This window comes from Mirounga leonina, unplaced genomic scaffold (genome assembly GCF_011800145.1).
Source record: "Mirounga leonina isolate KUSES-001 unplaced genomic scaffold, KU_Mleo_1.0 Mir_178, whole genome shotgun sequence".
Classification (NCBI taxonomy): domain Eukaryota; kingdom Metazoa; phylum Chordata; class Mammalia; order Carnivora; family Phocidae; genus Mirounga; species Mirounga leonina.
In genome coordinates this window covers 19,348,223-19,368,494 of record NW_023270464.1, presented here as the reverse complement: position 1 = coordinate 19,368,494, position 20,272 = coordinate 19,348,223, and the positions used below count along the sequence as shown (strand labels likewise).

The following is a 20,272-nucleotide window of genomic DNA, read 5'->3' as shown; positions in this document are numbered from 1 at the left end:
ACTACCTAACAACTGGATAAGTCTGATTACCAATTCATTATAAAGCGTTTGATGTTTTAGAGACAGGTCAGAGAACCTTCACAGGAGTAAGGAAGAGGCAGGTACTATTATTCCATTAACAATTATATTCAGGGAACGGCACCCAGTCTCCACAGATGTGTAAGACACGGCCATCATTTCCTCTTACCCTCGTCAGTTAGTGACTCTGTTGACTCATTGACCTTGCTGATTTTATTTAGTGAGTCTGTTGAATGAGACAGGAATTTCCAGGTGTTTGATATGTTCTCGTCATTTCCAACTCTGGGGACAAAAAGAAGCACCTACTCAAACACATTTTGATAAACCATGGTCTGCATTCTCAACCTGAAAAACTCTAAAAATGACAGCTGGCTCTAAGTACCAAATGATGGAAGACAAATTACTTAATGTCAGGTACCCGGCAACATGCAACACAAACTATTAATGAAGGTCAGAAGCATCTAACATCATTGCAAACTTGAGTTTTTTGAACAAGAAGTTCAAAAATTGAATTTTTTTTTTTTAAGGATAGGTACACCAAGGAGAATGCTCTTCCCTTAAACTCTATACACATTACATAAGAAGTTTCTCCATTTGGGTGCCTGGGTGGCTCAGTCGGTTAAGCGGCTGCCTTCAGCTCAGGTCATGATCCCGGAGTCCCGGATCAAGTCCTGCATCCGGCTCCCTGCTTGGCGGGGAGCCTGCTTCTCCCTCTCCCTCTGCCTACTTGTGTTCTCTATCTCTCTGTCAAATAAATAAATAAAATCTTTAAAAAAAAAAAAATTTCTCCATTTGAAACTCACTGTGTAACCACTAATTTTATCTCCTTGTTCTCTAAATAATCTGTAGACCAAGCACTTCTAATAAACTGTATTCCCTGGACTGTCTCAAACCCAACCCACCAGCCAGCACAGTAGGCCCCCAGTAAATGTTTCTGGTAGGATACAAAAGCAAGCCAGAGTCATTAAAAGCTTTACATTTTATTTAAAGACTAGCTTTTTAAAGTCACAATGCAAACAAATTTTGAAACCATAACAACTCTGAAAGGAAGGCCTTTGAATAATGACAATGCAAAGACAAAACAAAATAAAAATGCCTGAAACTTTTAATAAGAAAACACTAGCCAGCACAGAGGTTAGGATGTACAGACAAAAGAAGATTTGCATCCTTTAGTTAAGAATTTTGTTCCAGCCCAGGGTTAAGAGAGGTGGAAGAGATGTTTTGAGTCCTACATTTGAGATGACTTCTTTACTTGATGGGAAAGCAGAAGGCTTATTACCCAAAACTGCCAGCAACATCATAATCAGCCCTGTGCCAGCCATGGGACAGCTGCGGCCTGACAGTCAGGGGCTGTAGCAACTTTTGCAGGGACCACAAAAGGAACTTCATGCAAATGAGTGAGTGGGGACCCAATGGTCGTAACTGGCCCATTATTCACTCCCATGAAACTGACTCAAGAGTCAATATGCAAGCACGGGAAAGAGATTTATAAAAAGCAGCAGAAACACTAGGTTCATCTGACCAAAAGAAAAGTGTAATATCTGAAAATATAAGTGGTTACAAACAAAAATCAGGAAGAAGTCATCCCCCCCGGCCCCTCCATTTTCACTTCTTATTTTCATCTAAAAACCATCTTTTTTTAACTCAGGTTCCTTAAAAGTGAGGCTGACCATGAATGAAGCACAGGACAACGTGGTTGATGATGGTGTTTAAAGGGGATCCTTGCTACAAAATGACGGGCATGACAGTGCATCAAAATGCAATTCCCATTCTCCACGTCTGCAACACTTGGTTGTGCACCGAGTCATTATTTTATACACTTTTTCCCAATGAGAAGAATCTCTTTGTCAAATGATATGGTTATTAAGCTCTTGTCACCTAGCTGTCAACTGTGCAATCTTTAAATCCCCACTTACCCAGCAATGTTCTGTATGGAGACGCTTTTGGAGAGTGAGACACTCTGCTGGGACCGTCTGTTGGCAAACATGGGAATGGCAGTGGCTTCATCCGCCAGGAGGACTGCGGATCGAGGACGCTCCTTGGGCTGTGAGGCTGTAAAGGAAGAGAGGACACTGGCTGAACCACGTATCCAAGCTCACAAGTAGTGACTCATCTGACAAAGCCAAATAGAAGCAAATTTCTTTAAAACAGATTTGCCCTGGGAGTGTAAGTGGGTACAAAAACTCTACAAAGGACAATCTGGCAATATCTATTGAAACTGCAAATGCCTATATTCTTTGATCCAGATTTCCATTTTAGGATAGATTTTTACCTTTTTTTTTTTTTCATGTAATCTCTACTCCCAAGATGGGGTTTGAACTCACAACCCCAAGATCAAGAGTCTCAGGCTCCACTAATTGAGCCAGTCAGGCACCCTGGATATGTTTATTCTACAAGATATACTTGTAATGCTTGAAAGGACATCATGTCCAAAGTCATTCAATGCAACGTTGTTGGTCAAAGCAAAATACGAGCAATGACAGAAGTGAGTATCAAAAGAAGATCTATTAACAAATTATGGTACATCACACATTGAAATACTATGTAGCTTTAAAAAAAAATGAGTACACTCTCCACGAATTGATGCAGATCTCCAAGATAATATTGTAACGGGGGGAAAAAAATCAAGGCCCAGAACAAAGGTGCACAACAGACTTCCATGTTTTAAAAAAAAAAAGAAAAATAAGCCAAATTGGTATTTGCTTTACTTCAATAAAGAAACTTGAAGAAGATAAATAAAAAACTAAGAAGAGTGGTTAGCTGTGGGGTGGCATGGAGATTAGGCAATGGGGATGAAGAATCATGGGGTGATAGTATATTTAAACACAGAAAATAACTCAAAGTAAAATAAAATAAAATTGGAAGAATTTTAAGGATAAAAGGAACCAGAGATTAACAGAGGCCAGTGTTCTTTGGGAGTGCCTATCCAGCCACATCTGAGGTGCGTGGGAGATATGCAAACTCCCAGCCCTTCTCGTCCCTTGGGGGTGGGACCTGGGAGTCCACACATTTTACGATCCCCAAGTGATTCTTCTGCACGTTGTTTGAGAACACAGATTTTGACCAATTCCTTTAATTTACAGCTGAGAAAAATGCAACACTTTACTCTCACACAGCTAAGCTGTTCTCATACCGTGCAGGTCTCCTGAACATGACCAGAGAGGAAACTGAAACTCTAATTTTATGCTTAAGTGGTCACACTGGCATTTGGCTACCAAATTATTTTTCCTTCGTAACTGAGCTCGTGCCCCAGACACGAGCTGCATGATCTCTCTATCCCCAGGAGTGTCAAGAGCTGGAGGAAATAAGACTGGGGCAGCTGTTATGACATTCACGGCATTGCAGGATGTTTCTGACTTAATAAAAATTAATAAAACCATTAATTTCCAATCCAAATTCTATTTAGAGGAAGGTGATACAATAAAACATCAGAAACACGCTAACTACCATATGACCAGAGCCTTCCTGCAGAAGCACATGAGAAGCAGGAGATGTGGGCCCTGCCCCAACAGGGAATAAGAACAACGACAGAAAAGGGAATGTGCTGAAGTGTCCAAGAGCCTGGGGCCTATCCTCGGTGTTTTGGGAGGGAGGTCAGTGAGCGGATAAAATCCAACGGAGGAAGAGACGCTGGTTCTTGAAGAATGGCAAGGATGTGGGTAGTCGGAAGGAAAAGAGGACATTGTGATGAGGAGAACTGTATGAATGAAGGCAGAAATAATCACGTAGTACAACACAAGTAGAAGAGAACAAAGAAAGAAAGAAAGAGGATGTATATAAAGAATCAGTAGAAAAGGCTGGAGAAGCAGAATGAAGTCATGCTATGCAGAACCCTAAAAGTGATAAAGGACAACTCTGGGTTTTTTTTTTTTAATTTTTTTATTTTTTAAGTAACCTTCACACCCAATGTGGGGCTCGGACTCACAACCCCGAGATCAAGAGTCACACCGACGGAGCCAGCCAGGCGTCCCAAGAACAACTTTGTTTTTAAAGGACAGATAGGGGGGTGAAAACAACAGCTTTCCCTTGTTTGAAACCAATCCCTAACTCCACTCAGGCAAGTGATATAATATCTGAGCCTCAGTTTCCCTATTTGTGGGGATGATGAAAGTAGCCGAAGCTAACACTTAAGAGGGCCTACTATCAGGTTCTTTATGGGTGTGATCTCATTGAAACCTGAGAACCACCCACTGAAACTGTTACCATCCCGTTCACAGAGGAGGAAAATAAAGCACAGAGTGGGGATGTAGTAAATGCCCAAGGTCACACACGGCTACTGAGTGGTAGGGCTGGACCCAAACCCATACGACTTGAATCCACAATCTGTACTCTTCACCACCAAACTGTATCGGAGGGTGTAAAATGGGAGTGAGAATACTTGCGTCAGAGGTAACACACATAACCTGACATATAACAGGTATTAAAAAAAAAATGTTATTTTCTCTCATGTGAAAGAAAACAGATTTCTGAAGCAAGGGATAATGTCCCAGAAAAAAGGTTTAAGGAAGACTAGACTGGTAAGAGATGCTGGAATGGACTGGATCACTGATTAAAGTGGGTGTCGGTCTGGCGAAACCTTTCTTACAGGAATCTACATGCAAAGACTGATAATAAGCAGACCTAATCCACCTAGAGGGAGTCTGCACGCTTCTGGAAGAACTCAGAGCAACTCCGTGCAGCAGTGGTTCTCAAGCTTGAGTGTGATTCAGACTCACCTGGAGGATCTATTCAAACACAGATCACAGGGCTCCACCTCTGGGACTTCTGATTTAGCAGGTCTCAGTAGGGCCCAAGAATGCACACTTCTTAATGATCCAGGAACTACACTTTGAAAAACACTGCCTTAGGGTAAGTCCCACGGAGGTTCCCGTAGAGCCAATTAAGATGATATTCAGTACTGCGTTATTTACAGTGGCAGTTGGAAATGACTTAGATATCCATCTTTGGGGGAACCGATAATTAAATTATGGAATAACAGCTTATACATAAAAACACGCGTAGATCTTAAAATGGCAGATTGAGAAAAAAGAACGAAGAAGTGTAAGTCATATCTAATAAAAATGCAACACACAGTTATTTTCAGATATAAACATCTGTGTAAAGACAGAGCAGATCAGAAAGATACATGTTAAATAACTAGAGTGGGCGCTATGGAGGGGAAGCAAGGAGGAAGGGAATGGGGAATGAAAAAGGGAGAACATTAAGTAAAACCAAAGTGGAGCCTTGCATACACTGGTGAATGGGACACTGTGATTTACTGAATTTTGTGTACCACTTGAAGTCCTTGGGGAAAAAAGAGAATTATTTACTTCACAGCTTATAAACAGAAGTTTTTTAAAAAAGGCTTTATTTATTCATTTGAAACCAATCCCTACTCCACTCAGGCACGCAGGGGCGAGGAGCAGAGGGAGAAGCAAACTCTCTGATTGAGCAGAGAACCTGATACGGGGCTCGATCCCAGGACCCTGAGATCATGACCTGAGCCAAAGGCAAACGCTCAACCGACTGAGCCACTGAGGTGCCCCTAAACTAATCAAAAAGATCTCATTTCCTTTGTGCAACCGTGAGGTGCTAAAAACAAGCAACTGTCAACCCATGGAAGAGGAATTTCGAGATGCATGGGATCACCTGCTTAGACAGACAGACAACAGGGCTGCCTCTCAAGCCAGTACACACACTATTCTAGAAGCCTTCCAAGGGAGTTTGATGGTAGAACGTTAGGCTTTGGCCAATCACCTGCAGCCTCCTCTAACTTACCACAAAATAAACACTCAAATCTTGAGTAAGAATAACAGATGAATATTACAGAAGTGTGTTTAAGTCCTGAACCAGAGTCAAAAAGGGCTGGAAGAGAGCAGGGCTGAGTGACTTACGCTTGCTCCTCATGATGACTGTGGGCAGCGAAGATGTGTCCTGTGCCTGAAGGCTCCCTCTGGGCTGCTGAAGGAAAAAGGGAATAAATAAATACACGCGGACGGCACCCACAATTTCTCCTCTGTGCGGTCTCAAGAAGCCCAGAGCAGGGAGAGAGCTCCAGCCCGCCTCCTGGCCAGGTTGCTCAGCATTCCGCCAGCCACCCCCGCGGGCTCTCCTCTGAACCCGCCGAGTGCCAGGACCCCGCAGAGGCTGCTTCTCCCGCCTGGAACGCCCTTCGCCCCAGGGTATCCCTCCATTTCAAGACCACGTAAGAGCCACCTCCCGGGGAAAGCCAACCATCACCTTCTTCCTCCTCCCCCAAGGCAGTGCCTGGCCGCCCCTGAGAATCCTGCACAGACCTCCACAGTTTCCCCCTCATGTACGGTCCCCAACTGCCTGACATCTTCCCCAGCAGAATGCAGGGTCCTGAAGAGCGGCATCTGTGCCTTTTTTCATTCCTGTTTGTCCAGTGACTGGCGTTTTAATAAGGGATTAAACAGTCCTTAAGTAAAGTACGAATTTCAGTTGAGATTTTTGTTGTAGCATGTGACAGAAACACCGTGTGTGAGAAGTTATGGAGTGAACCAATTACTCGGAGATAAATCATTAGTGGACACAATTTTAAAATGAACTCCCCCTTTTAGGCTGTGTTCTCCTATAAGAGGAGATGCTATAGCTCTATCATCAGCCTTCTACAGAACCTAGTACATTCCCAATAGCACTAAGTCCTGTCAGATCACAAACCCCGTGCCTGCAGGGTCAGGCAGGCAACAAGCGAAGGAGGCAAGGTGGGGGGGTGGGGAGGGAACACACACATCCTGTCGAGGAGGCGGCAGCCACTCAGACCCCATGGATTACCACTTCCCATCCATCTCCCCAACATTCAGGGACCTAGATCTCCAGAGTCCATGCTGTATGCTTAGGATCTATCAGTGGATCAAACATTCCTGACTTCAGACTGCTTGGCAAGTTCGGTGCTTACATGCTAGTGGGGGGGAAGGTGCAAGACCACGCAAAATAAATGTAGTAAGTAAATACAGGCTGTTAAATAGAAACTCTGAGAAGCTGAGAAGTACTATGGAGAACAGGAAAAAGGGCAAGGTGAAAATCGGGAATGCTGGGTAAGAGGAAGCAACCAGGATTGTGAGATCTTCCAATTTTCTTTTTTTTTTTTTTTTGAGATCTTCCAATTGTTTTAGGAGAAATTAGAAATCCCTATTGATAGGAAATGTGATTTTTAAAAATAACTGCATCATCAACAACAAAAAATACTTCAAGAGCCAAACAAAATTTATGCCCACGGGCTGCTAAGATCTGGGGTACAGAAGTGATTCATTCTTACACTAGTGCAGACTCGCAGCATCTGCGTCATCTGGGAACTTACTAGAAATGCAAAGTCCTGGGCCCCATCCCAGAGTGTGCAACTCGGGGAGAGGGGTGCAGTAAATGGTCTTTTAGCAAGTCCCTGAGGTGACTCTAAAGCACACTCATTCAAGTGTGAGGCCGCTGTAACATAAATGTTTGCTCACTAATGCAGCACACGGCATGCTGAGCATAGTGTAGATGCAGCTGAGAGTGCTCTTCTGACAAGGACAGAAGGACATTTATTTATGGGTGACTAGAACACTGAAAACCATGGAGGCTACCTCGAAGGTGGGTCCCCAAACCCACTCTCTTTAAGGGCCGCCTGATAAGCGGTGCCCATTACTGCACAGCATGCATGCCCAGAGCAGGTCCCTCCACACGCCCGGCACGTGTCCTATTCTTGCGTCACGTGACCAGAGCCAACTGCTTCGTGCCCCGTGGACACGAGCGCCGCCGGGCAGCCACGTCAAACCCTCAGCCCTCCTCAGCTCCCCAGCAGCTCAAAGTCCCTGAATGACACCTGGTGCCCTCAGGGTGGCCCAGAGAAAGCTGGTGTGTGGCTGGCAGAGCAGGCCTGCAGATGTGGCTCTGAACAAAACCACCTTAACAACAACACCGAGATGCTAGAAAAGCAGAGAAATGTGTATTTAACACGGAGTTCTGAAAGCATTTTGTTTTCCAAAAGCCACAGATGCCCAAGTGTGTTAATTAAGAAGAGACTCGGTCACTTTAGAGAAGAATTACTGTTTGGTTGTTTTGGTCTCAGTGTTGGTACCAAATGATTACCATAAACAAAAACCCCAACCAGGACTCTCCCCACCCTGAGAAATGTCTTACCTTCATTTTGACCTTTGCACAGGAGGCCAGACTTTCTCTACAGCCTTTGTGGACAAAAGCACTGCAACCTGAAAAGCAAGCAAAGCCCAAGGTGACTTCAACCCAGCCAAGAGATCTTGGACTCGGACTTCCTGCAGCCACTGCAGCCTGCGGATTCCCGAGTGAAGTCACTCGCATGTCAGAATGTGGCTCTAACTGGGATTACAGACTGCCGTCCCCTTCCAGAAAGCAGGCGTGTGATGTCATGGGGAGGAGCAAAAATGAGAGCAGATGTGATTTCTGATTAGCGGAAACGAGAAGTCTGGAGCTTCTCAGGCAGGAAGCTGAGAGGCTACCAAGCAAAACGGAAAGTAAAAGTGTCTGCTGTCAACATGTGAAGCTGAAGTCACAAACAAATCCCGCAATAGAGCCCCTTACCAGGACTCGGGAAATCTGTATGGCCGTGTCAAAAGACACCTGTTTATGTCCTTCTGCTTGGGATCTTAACCACCTTGAGCTTTCTGCCACCCAGCCGGAGTCGGGAGACGCAAAAGAAAGGTCATCAGAACCAACCCAGGCACATCTGGGAATCCTGACTCAGGATAAAGTGGGAGACTTCCTGAAAGACGGAGGGGAGACCACATCTGCCAAGGACACGAACCTCAGCCCTTGGCTCCAAAGCCACTGATGTAAAAACCCAGCCCTCTGGGCCTCAGAAGGGCTGCTGTCAGCTCTTACTGCTGCTATGAAGTCATAAAACAGAACTGCGCCAGGCCAGAGGGGAAGCAGAAGCAAATAAAAGATGGGTCTGTGGGGACACCCAGTGACGAGAGCCTCTCCAGGGGAAGGCTCCCTGAGAAAATCAACCAGACACCATTCAACAGGCAGCACCGCAGGTCCTGCCCGCGTCAACTCACTCACTGTGGGCCGAGACGCTCTCCTGGTGCACACGTGTGGATGTGGGGAGAGGGGAGCAACGATGGCGAGGACAGGGCACTAGAATGGAGGCTGCCAAAACCCCAGGCGCCAGAGGCCCATTCCCACAGGCCCTTCCTCGACAGCTGCTCCTGCAACGCCTACTCGGTTCCCGGGCCCCTAGCACCGCCTGCTACGCGGTGCTGTGATGGTCTTAACGGTTTTCTCCTCCACAGAGTGCTACATCTCCTGCTGAATCTTTACGTCTCTCTAGCACAGTGCCCGGCTCGTGGCTCCTATTCAAATGTCTAGCTTACACCCTAACTAGGTCTTTTTTATCAAAGGCCAAGTGCCCTGATACAACATTGATTATAAAATGTGAGATGCCAACTTATTAACACTAGCGGGAGCACAGGAAGAGCCGCTGTGCAATCACATCTGATTTCAGTCCTGGCTCTGCTAGTTAGTCTGACCCATGCTTTCCTTAGGGCCTCGGTTTCCCCACCTAGTAAATGAGAGGTGGGTCCACACTCCCCGCCGCCAAGTTCCTTCAGCCTGTGATTCCGTAAGACTCTTCACACCTCTTAAGAAAGGGATAATTTTCCAAAGTAAATCCCATGGACCGTCCCACCAGGTTCATGCAGCCAAAGATTTCAACTTCTGCGTCATCTGAATTATCACTCGGGTAGCTCCAGCCACTCCGTAGGTTACGGTCAGGGAAGGGCCTCAACTGGAGGAGTCTGGACAGAGGCCACCAGCACCCAGGAGGCTATGAGGAGCACGTCTGCTTTTGTCAACAGGATGGCCCACCGTCGGAACCAGTCTGCAGTCCTGGGGGTGGGATGAGGCTTGGTTCGGGGACTTTCACTCCTAGGCCTGCTTCTGCCCCCAGCCAGCCAACCTCTTCTGGCTCCACCCCCGTGACAGTCACTGTCTGGTCACCTTTCTGTTAACAAACCGGAAGAGACATCTAAGTTCCTTTACTAACGGCAGGATGAGGTGAGGCTCTGCTGGGAAAGGCTCACGTCGGCATCAAGAGGAAAAACCTGGAAGGTTTTAATTCCGTCCAAACTCTGTTCCTGCCCCGCCCGAGTTCTTCTCCAAGAGCAGATGGCAAGGGAGTGACTTGGAGGCCATGCTCCTTGTCATTTCTACCGCCTATGGTCAGCTCCACGTAAGTCGTGAGCTGCTCTAGAAGTCGGCAGTGAGAGAGAGGTTATGTACCACTGAACAGGAATTGCTGGGGTTTCTCAGCAATGTCCCTGTCTGGGCATAAGGAGGCCTTCACAGAAAGAGACCCCTGGGGAGTGACTCATTCTAATCAGTAAACGTAAATGTAAACATTTTGAGGATGTTTCTCTAAAGAACCGGAAACCACTGGCTCTCATTAATTTGTCCAGTTCTCTGTGACTTGAAAATAAGGATCAGCTTTGATAAAGAAGTCACTGTTTTACTACCAAGAGAAAAAGCAGAACCACAAACAGGAATCCGTGTAACTCCTGAGAGGTCAGCGTGGCTAGGCCTTCTGTGTCATGCCACGTAACGCCTACTCCAGGACGCAGACCCCAGCGAAGCCTCTCTAGCCAACAGTCTTCTAGGAAGGGCCAAAGAGCCAATAGGTAGGCTGGACCATATGTCTTTATTGGTTTGTATTTAACATTTTTTTGCCTCTCACCTCCCAGAAACTCTTCAATAGCTCCCGGTCATCTTTAGGATAAAGCTCAAATTTCTTACTTGGCTTCCAGCACCTCACCATGTGTGGTCATGCCTGTGAGCCCTGAGCAAACGGTCTTTTGTGCTTGTATCCCTTTCCCTGCCTGGGTCGGTAGGACTCACCTCGATGAAGTCCTGGCTCACCCAGGGAAGAAAAGATTCCCCACCTCGGCACTTCTGGAATTCCACGCCTGCTTCCGTCACGGTACTGGACTGGCCACTCTGTTCCACCGGACAGAAAACTCCTTGAGGGAGTCTCACTTTGTCTCGTACAATTTTTATATCCCTATCCCCAGTTCCTGGCCCACAGTAAAAAGCACTAGATGTCTGAAGAGCGGGAGAGGTGGGCGGGTGAGCTCCAAGCTGCTGGACCCACAGCAAGAAACACCACCCAGTAGCCGAGACAAATTCCTACAGTCATTTTCTAGTAAGACAGATGCATTCCCCCATCCGCACACTATCTTTACTCGGGGTGCCTGCCATGCAGATGCCTGGGAGCACGGAGCCCCTCTGTTCCAAGGGCCGAGGTGACCCATCCTCTCTTTCAGGCTCCAGAGCTCCCCTTGCCACCTTTCCTCTGTCTTTCACAAATCCCCGCTCAGCTAAACTGTTTCAAATACCTCGTTTAATCCCATTCCTCCTTCTCCCCTCTCAGAGTCTTGCTTAAGAGAACCTCTCGTTGGCTCCCTTCTACTTAATAAAATACACTTTAAAACGTGGAAGATAAAGGCATATGAGGAAAACTAATGAATCCATATCACGGACACATTTTGAAATGGTATTAAATGTACTGCCACACACAATTGCAGAGTCTTGAAAGTGTTTAAGACTCACTGTAAAACAACAAGAAAAAGACAATGCAACAGAAAAGTTGTACAGACCACGAACAGGTCATTCACAACACAAAACGGTGCCTGATCTCTCTAGAAATCAGAGAAATGCAAACTAGAACAACAGAGAAATACTATTTCGTGTCCAACCAGGCTGGATAAAATAAAAGTCTGCCTATTCTAGGTACTGGTGAAGAAACGGAGATGCGGGAACTCTCAGCATCTGCTGAGGGATCTAGAAGCTGGTACCTTCATGTTGGACAGTAATTTGGCAACATATAGTTAAGTTGACAAGGTGCCCGCTTTATGACTTAGCAATTCCCTTGGTGTACAGGGATGTTCCCTGCAGCCCTGCTTACAATAGAGAGAGACACTGGAAATGACCCAAATGACTTAGTAGTGGGACAGATTTGATATATTCATAAAATGGAACACCATTTAAGAGTTAGAAGTCCATGGTCTAGATTGATCATTTGCAATACTCTGGATCCCCCAGATTTAATGTTGAGGAGAATAAAGAAAATTACAGAATGAGGTAAGGTACCATTTATGTAAACTCAAAACAAAAAAATTAAACATTTACGTGGGAGATAAAATTACAAAATACAGACTACATACACAGAGGGACTCCGTGCTCCCAGGCATCTGCATGGCAGGCACCCCAGTAAATGACAGTGCTTGTCCTTGGGGAGGGAGGAAGAGAATTAGGCAGGGAAAGACGGGGATTCAACTGTAATGTTTATTTCTTCAAGACTGAAAAATAATCTGAAGCCATATAACAAATTTTACTACTTTTTCATGTTGAGTGGTGAGTACATAGGTGTTGTTACATTATCCATGTACTACTTCCCACTAGTATTTAAAAACCAAAACCCCAGTGTATCATATCCTAATATCCTCCAAGTTCCTTGGATTTCCTTATAAACATCCCCTTATCCTTTAAAAAAGTCAATCATAGTTGTGATAAACTAAAAACAATTTTTTAATCAGCCTCTCTTGTCTTCTATTCCAGTTACAAAAGTGCATTTTCTTCTCTTTCACGAAAATCAATGTTTTTGGCATCTATGGGCAACAGAGGAGGTGGGATTTGCCCGAGAACCTGCCACTAATTTTGATCTAGAAGAGACCCGTCAGTACATTGGGACACGCATGTCCTGTCTCCGAAGTACATTCTGTCTGTGCCTTTCTCCCCAGTCAGTTCTAACACCACAGAATTAAGCAAAGGTGATTTTTGAGGAAGTGGTACCATCACTTTGAAACAGACTTCAGTAATATTCAAGTTCTCAGGCCAGTATTTGAGACTTAACAGACATCTCCAACTGATGAATCAACCCATGCAGATATGATGATAAAATGTACTTCTAAAAAACAACTTTTCATACAAATTCACTTTCTTAGTTAGCTGAGACAGGTCCCCAAACCTCTAACCCAGCTGAAATTTTAATATGCTCTGTAACAGGGTCACGAGTCTCAGTGATAAGTAATTTGTGTGGATGCCTGCCTAACATACTCAAGTACCTACTTGAAAAACACTCAGCCTGTTACCAAGTTGTCCCAGACTGTTCGCAGCCACAGTTTTAGTGGTGTGTGGGAGAGGTTTAGAAACTCTGGCCCCACTGACATCAGCCAGAGTCACGAGGTTAAAATCTTATTCTCGGTTCTGGAACACAGACAATTACCAAGAACAGAAGAACCAAAGACAAATCTAATACACGTTAAGCTCACTGCCTCAAACCATACCATGTTGTTAGGGAGATCAAAGAATTATTTGGCCTTTTATTTATTTAAAAGAAAAAAAAATTCCTAATAGCAGTAAGCAACATGCTTTCATTTTTCAAAGCTATTCAAAAAGGTCTCAGCACAGTGGTTTATGAGAACAGAGCCGGCTCCTAATTAGATTCCTCTGAATTTAAACACAAACAGTCCAGCCTTCAACAATTTCTTTTTTTCACTACAAGGAGGCATCAGACAAAAGAATATGAAGGAAAACCCACATAACTGGGAAATATCATCTATCTGTTGCTGCCTTTTTTTTTTTTTTTTTAAACCTCTGCCACCAACCGCCACAGATCTGTGGTGGGCTGTTATATACTACACGTTGTTTCTCTTTCAGCAGAAAAACAAACAACAACTGGTAAGAAACTCCGAAAGTCTGCTTTATAGAAGGGTAAGAAGAACGGCCCTGCCGAATGGAACTGGAATCACAGGACTGCTATGAAAGGGAGGATTCACCTTCTCGAGCGGAGTTCTGAAGAGAGGGAACTTCCCATCCTGAGTCACTGATCACCCTTAGGGACATGCCCGGAATCCTGCCTAGCCGAGCCACATCGAGGCAGCAAAACTGATCCAGGGAAAATGCTCTGATCCTTCTCAAGCAACAGGCTGAAGCGTTACCTTTAAGGATAGAAAAGTACAACTGCTTCCTATCATTTCAACCTAGAAACTAAAACTAAAACTAAAACAAGTGACAATGGAAACAACAACAAACCAGTTAGTATGAGCAATGTAGAAATACATGCTCCAAAATTCTTTCTGCAACTTATTTTGTTTAAAATCTCTGGGGAGTGTGAAACATCGTGGTCTTGGACTGATAGAGCTTATTAGCTACAAGGCACATAAAATGTTCTTTGTAGCTGGTGTGGTGTAATAACCACAGAGCTGATGCACAGAACAGGAGGAAAGCCACAGAAAAGAGCACCAACATCTTAGCTGAAGTGCTCATGTAACAAGCACTGGTAAGTGCTCCTAAGAATGCCGGTAAACAAAATGCAAGAGAACAAAAGTGCCCTGCTTGGGAACCAACTTCACGGATGAGGCTCTTCTTTTACCTCCCTTTTCCCTAAACGACCCATGTCTTTTCTTTAATCGATTATGTGTATTTTACTATCTAATTTAAGCAATGAACTCTACACATCAGAAACCAGCATCTGGAGAGCTGCCTTCTCAGATAAAATCCAAAGCAAAATCTGACCATCACACACGTTCTGAACACTCTCCTGGTTCCTCTTTAGATTGCAGCTGATCTGCTTGTTTATTCTTTTAATCAAGAGAAACAACCAACCACAAAAGTACTCAGAAGCTGCTAACACAACAGAAAATAAATCAACAGTAATCTCAAGATCATCTTACATCTGTTTAAAGCAAATAAAACAGAACCCCTGACAAGACCTGAAACCCAAACATAAGGAATTCCTTGCTCTGAAGGACTCCACCATGCATTCCAAAGACCAAATTATTTGTGGCAGCTGGAAAGAACAGCTGATTTTTCAAGGGAAGCTTTACATAGCTGAAGAAATAAGAATTGGAGAGACACTCTTTCCTTTCCCCACTGAAGTGACCTAATCCTAAAACGAATCGAATTATGGCTGAAAAAAAGACCTGCCAGGTTTCTCCTAAATTAAGGTACTTCGAAGCAGTCCTGGCAGGGGGCTTCAGTCTTGGCTTTCGAGGTTTGTTCCCCACCTCCCACGCCCCCCAGCAGGCTGCAAAGAAACCATATGGAGGCTTTGCGCCTTGCTGTTTCCAGTGTCTGTAATCAGGACCATTTCCATGCAAGTCCACATAAAGGGATTCAAGCTTTCATCCAGAATTATGACTTACTTCAGACTAGTCCAGGTGTATTCCAGTGGAGTCAAGAGATGCTGATGGGTTTTGAAATGCTCTATCCTGCTGAATGGTTTAGTATATGCATGCAGAGGGATACATTAAAGGGACTAATGACGTTTGGAAGACTGGTGCCCATCAGTATCAGCCACCATCATCCATCAGTGGCTGATCTTCCCAAACCACGACTCAAACCTGACTGAGCAGGCACTTGGGTGTGAGGCTCCAGGAGTCAGCCATGGAGGGTTATGTTATGAAAACTGAAAAGGAAAGCTACCAGGAGGGTAAGTGACTAACTGGAGGGATGTTACATTTCCTGAGACTCCTGGGAAGATCCTGAACATGGGAGGGGATGGAGAAAAGGGAAAAAAAGATCCTGAATCTCCAAATTACTCATATTTTCCACTTCCTGCAAAGATAACAGATGGTGCTTCACACACATAAACATTCATTGCAGGCTCTGTTCTTCAGGAAGCTGAAGAGAATCAGCCGATTGCTTCTGCTCCTTTGGGAAAATGACTACACATTGTTCCTTCGCTTTCAAGCCTTGATTTCTTTTTTTTTTTTAATTAGTGGCAGGCTGCACACTGTCATACACACATCTTAATGCCACCACCAAATGCTGAGCCTATTTCAACACTCCCCCAGGGCTGAGTGCAAAGCTTCAGGGGAGGCAGGGAGCGAGGCCTGCAGTTTCTGAGGTGGGGTGGTATGCAAATTAAACAGGGATTTTTGAACCTTAGGTGCAGATGAGGGTAACAATCAGGCCCTCTCAAACTATTCCTTTTTGCTCTCTGATTCTTTCAGTTTAAACTTCAAAAATATTATTCTTTTCTCTTGTTTTTGCAGAGCAGGGAGAACTAACATAATCTGTGACATTTTTGCTGGATCAAGCTATTGCCATATACAAAGAACCCCTGGCTGAGGAAGTTCTGATACTTCCCTTCTGACAGACCTCCAAACAGAAAAGACACCAGTGATGACATGCTAGACTCCATGAAATACTGCTTCCAGAAGAAACGGTTAAGCCACACAATTCCATCCAGAAAAGTTCCATCCCATTATAAACACTGTTACATAAATCGAGTAGCCAATCTGGTATTTTATTGGTTTCCTCCTTTAAAAGGTCTTGAGTGAAATACTGTTATACGGGACATCAAATATGTAAAATATTTAGGATGGATTTTTGAGTTACAATTTTAACATTTACTTTTAAAGTCAGTAAATGAAGACAATAAAGTTGCTTTAATGGATCTAAGAATCAGAAATCAGAGATGCCTAGGACAGTTGCAATTTATGTTAACTACCTCGGCATCTAAATTACTCCTGTATTTTGTTTTGCGTACACAATATAGAGGATAAGTCACACAGATAAGTAGATTCCAAATATTAGCAGGTTAAAAATTGGCTTTCGGGGCACCTGGGTGGCTCCGTCGTTAAGCGTCTACCTTCGGCTCAGGTCATGATCCCAGGGTCCTGGGATCGAGCCCCGCATCGGGCTCCCCGCTCGGCGGGAAGCCTGCTTCTCCCTCTCCCGCTCCCCCTGCTTGTGTTCTCTCTCTCTCGCTGTGTCTCTCTCTGTCAAATAAATAAAATCTTTAAAAAAAAAAAATTGGCTTTCTTTGCAATCACATTATATTCTTTAATTAATTAGAGATAGGAGGCAAAATGCAAACAGGTAGGCTGATAGCTGAAGTTAATATGCTGATGTTAAAATCTGGTTATATTTTTGAGCATGTGGATTTTTAATGTGGCTTTACAATTAGTTCAAAAATATATACATGTATATATTCAAAAATCCGTAGAGCTTCCAAAACAGTTCCACAAAAAACATTCTGAAAACCACTGCTCTATCAAACTATTTAATTACTACACAGACTTGTGGCTGATAACCTAAGTCCACGAGTCTCAAACCTCCTACATTTAGTTTTTCGTCAGTACCAGAACCCACACAAGTGATTCTTCATGGGTTCCTCTGGTATCCTTGGGCCACAGAAGTTTCCAAGAGGTATCCCCAGATCCCCCTCTCCAGGGGAAATCCTAGTGCACACTATTCCAACAGCGTGAGCAGTTCTACAGTCTAGGAAGACCGGCTATGCTTCCTCATGGAGGGAGCCCAGCAAAAGAGAAGTTCCATTTATGTTTAACAGGAAGAGGTATCAAGAAAACAAAAAAGGGCTCAAGATGCCTGTGGTTAAAAGAAGTGCATTCTCCTACATTACAGCAGATATTTTTTGCTATCTGACAAATCAATCCCATGCAGGTTTAATTCTGAGTCATTATAGTCTAATGTAGGCTAAGAATTAATATAGCCAAGGAGAATAAAATTCAACTGTTTTCACCTAGAAACAATGTATATATAAAAATCAATGGCAGTGGAAGAGAAGACATTTACTGAACATAAACTAGACAACCTTTTCCAATCTGAATTTAAATTGAAAAGTTGTCTGGAGCCAGTCATGACAGGAGTCATCCATCTACTATAACCAGAAACCAATGGTTCTCACTGTTCCCTACAGCACAAAGGAGAAGATTCTCTGGGTCTTCAAAAAAGATTTTCCATCTCTTTTGTCCCTAACTCTCCTGATACTATTTCACATCACATTTTAGCACCGAGTTGGTAGAAGCAACTACATTGCTTCTTACTAAAGCTGGTGCTGTCTGGTGCAACTCTCGTCTTTTGTCAAGATGATTGTTTTCTGGTATCAGTTTGCTCTTTGTCCATGAAGTTCTTGAGTCAAATATCAACATATTTTGCTCTTTCATCAGAGACCAGCTGACAACGAGAAAAACTTTTAGCAATAATCGCGCCTCGGATAAACCTCATTGTTTACGATACTGCCACCGCGCAAAGCTCCAGAAAAACCTTTAAAGTTATCAGTGATCCAAGGTTTACATTTCGTTTTTGCTCATACCAACAATATGTAAGTACAATCTTGGGGTGCCTGGGTGGCTCTGTCGTTAAGCGTCTGCCTTCGGCTCAGGTCATGATCCCAGGGTCCTGGGATCAGAGCCCCGCATCGGGCTCCCTGCTTGGCTGGAAGCCTGCTTCTCCCTCTCCCACTCCCCCTGCTTGTGTTCCCTCTCTCGCTGTGTCTCTCTCTGTCAAATAAATAAAATCTTAAAAAAAAATATATATATATATATATATGTACAATCTTAAAAGACTCAAGCAAGACAGGAGAATAAAATAAAAACTTAAATCTCCCTGATCTCTCCTCATCTCTTCCTTTAAATCGTTAACAGTGTGGGGCATGTCCTTTTAAATACCCTTGCATATTTATATAAACAGTGACTGCTCACTTGGTTTCTGTAAATTCAGATCATCCATACAGTTCTACTTGCTGCCTTTTCAACCTATCAAAGTGTCTTGGAGATCTGTGTCGGCAGAGGTATCCCAGAGGCTGGTGAACTGTGGTCTGGGGGCTGAATTCAGCCCATATCCATTTTGTGAATAGAGTCTCACAGGTCTCGTCCTGGGCTGCTGCCGTGCTCCAGGAGCTGAGTCAAGCAGCCACAACAAAGCCCTGCAGAGCCCGGCACACCTTCTGCCAGCTCCTCCACAGAAAGAGTTGGCTGACCCTCGGTCTGCTCTTTTTAGTATCAGCTCCAAATTCCGTCTAATGAATATACAATATTTTACTGATGGTTATTTAGTTCCTTTAAATTCTTCCACATTACAAATAATGCTGCACTGAGTAGGTACCAAGGTTTATACTTTGAGAACTCTTCTCAAAAGCCGCTGTGTAAGCAACTCGAGAAACGTGCCTCTCGTTATTCCAACCACTGAAAAGAAAGGACAATTATGTAATGTGACGGAGGTGCTAAATAAGGCTACCACGGCAAATATATTACAATATTTGAATACATCAAATTAATGTGTTTGCACACCTCACATTTACACAATGTTATATGTCAAACATTCAATTGGGAAAAAAAAGGTGCCTGGTACATACTGCTGCTCAATATTTTTTTTTTTAAAGATTTTATTTATTTATTTGACAGAGACGGCGAGAGGGAACACAAGCAGGGGGAGTAGGAGAGGGAGAAGCAGGCTTCCTGCCGAGCAGGGAGCCCGATGCGGGGCTCGATCCCAGGACCCTGGGATCATGACCTGAGCCGAAGGCAGTCGCTTAACCAACTGAGCCACCCAGGCACCCCTCAATAAATATTTCTTGACCAATGGCTTCTGAATGAATCACAATACCAAACACAGTGCTTTGCAGAGGTAACTGGTCTTTGTTGAAGAACTTCATTTAAGATAAGGAACTCAAGTGCATAATTATTGACAGTTAAATGTAAAAAATAAAGTCAGTCTGCAGTCTTAAGAGTTCCTAGAACATTCACCCAGCTCTCCCTTTCCTAAAGCCGGTGACATAGTGGAAGTCATTTTCCTCCTTCGTAAACAAACAGAAATCACAACGGTCCAGTGATGGTGCAGAACACTGACGTGTCTGAAAAATCTCCATGAAGATCCTTCCAGGGCTATTTTTATTCCTGAAATTTTATTCAGTTATTTTTCAAATCCACCCCCTTAGCTGTTCTGTTCTTTCATTAGAAATTCTATGTATTTTAACCTCTTAATAATCCTCAACATCTTCCCCTATGCATTTGCTAACTTCCTCATGGTGGTTGACTTCCCTATGTGGTGTCTGTGTATTTTATTTTATTTTTTTAAATTTATTTGAGAGAGAGAGTGTGCGCCCGAGTGCGGGGAGGGGTAAAGGGGGAGGGAGAGAGAGAATCCCAAGCAGGCTCTGCACCCAGCACAGAGCCTGACATGGGGCTCAATCCCACGACCCTGAGATCATGACCTGAGCTGAAATCAAGAGTCAGATAGATGCTCAAATGACTGAGTCACCCAGGCATCCATGTAGTTTTAATTGTAACCTCAGTTTCAGCTTTATAGGACCTTCTTTCCTCCCGTGGGAACCTCCAGCTAGCCTGTTTTGTCAATGTGACCCTGTGATGCAGGTCTGTATTTGTTTCAGCAGAGGTTCCTTAGTGTTTTATCATTCTCAGATTGGGATTTCATTCAACTGCTTGTGAAAATTTCTTAGTTTGGGGTATGGATGGTGGGAATTTGGACCCCAGGT

At 44.1% G+C, this 20,272-nt stretch overlaps 1 protein-coding gene and 1 pseudogene across 17 annotated transcripts in view; both read right to left on the bottom strand.

The window, feature by feature from the left end:
* The window catches only part of AKAP13 (A-kinase anchoring protein 13), a 320,846-nt gene that overhangs the window by 28,412 nt on the left and 272,162 nt on the right, over positions 1-20,272 (bottom strand). For 14 of the 17 annotated variants that reach the window (XM_035024073.1, XM_035024072.1, XM_035024075.1 and 11 more), the window contains 4 exons: positions 8,137-8,204; positions 5,892-5,958; positions 1,935-2,070; positions 188-300 (listed from right to left, as the gene is read on the bottom strand). In XM_035024073.1, coding sequence (XP_034879964.1) covers positions 188-300; positions 1,935-2,070; positions 5,892-5,958; positions 8,137-8,204 — 384 coding nt within the window. The remainder of the gene's footprint in view (positions 1-187; positions 301-1,934; positions 2,071-5,891; positions 5,959-8,136; positions 8,205-20,272) is intronic. The other 3 variants (XM_035024076.1, XM_035024082.1, XM_035024088.1) reach the window with 1 other exon arrangement.
* On the bottom strand, positions 17,908-18,032 carry LOC118023263 (annotated as a pseudogene).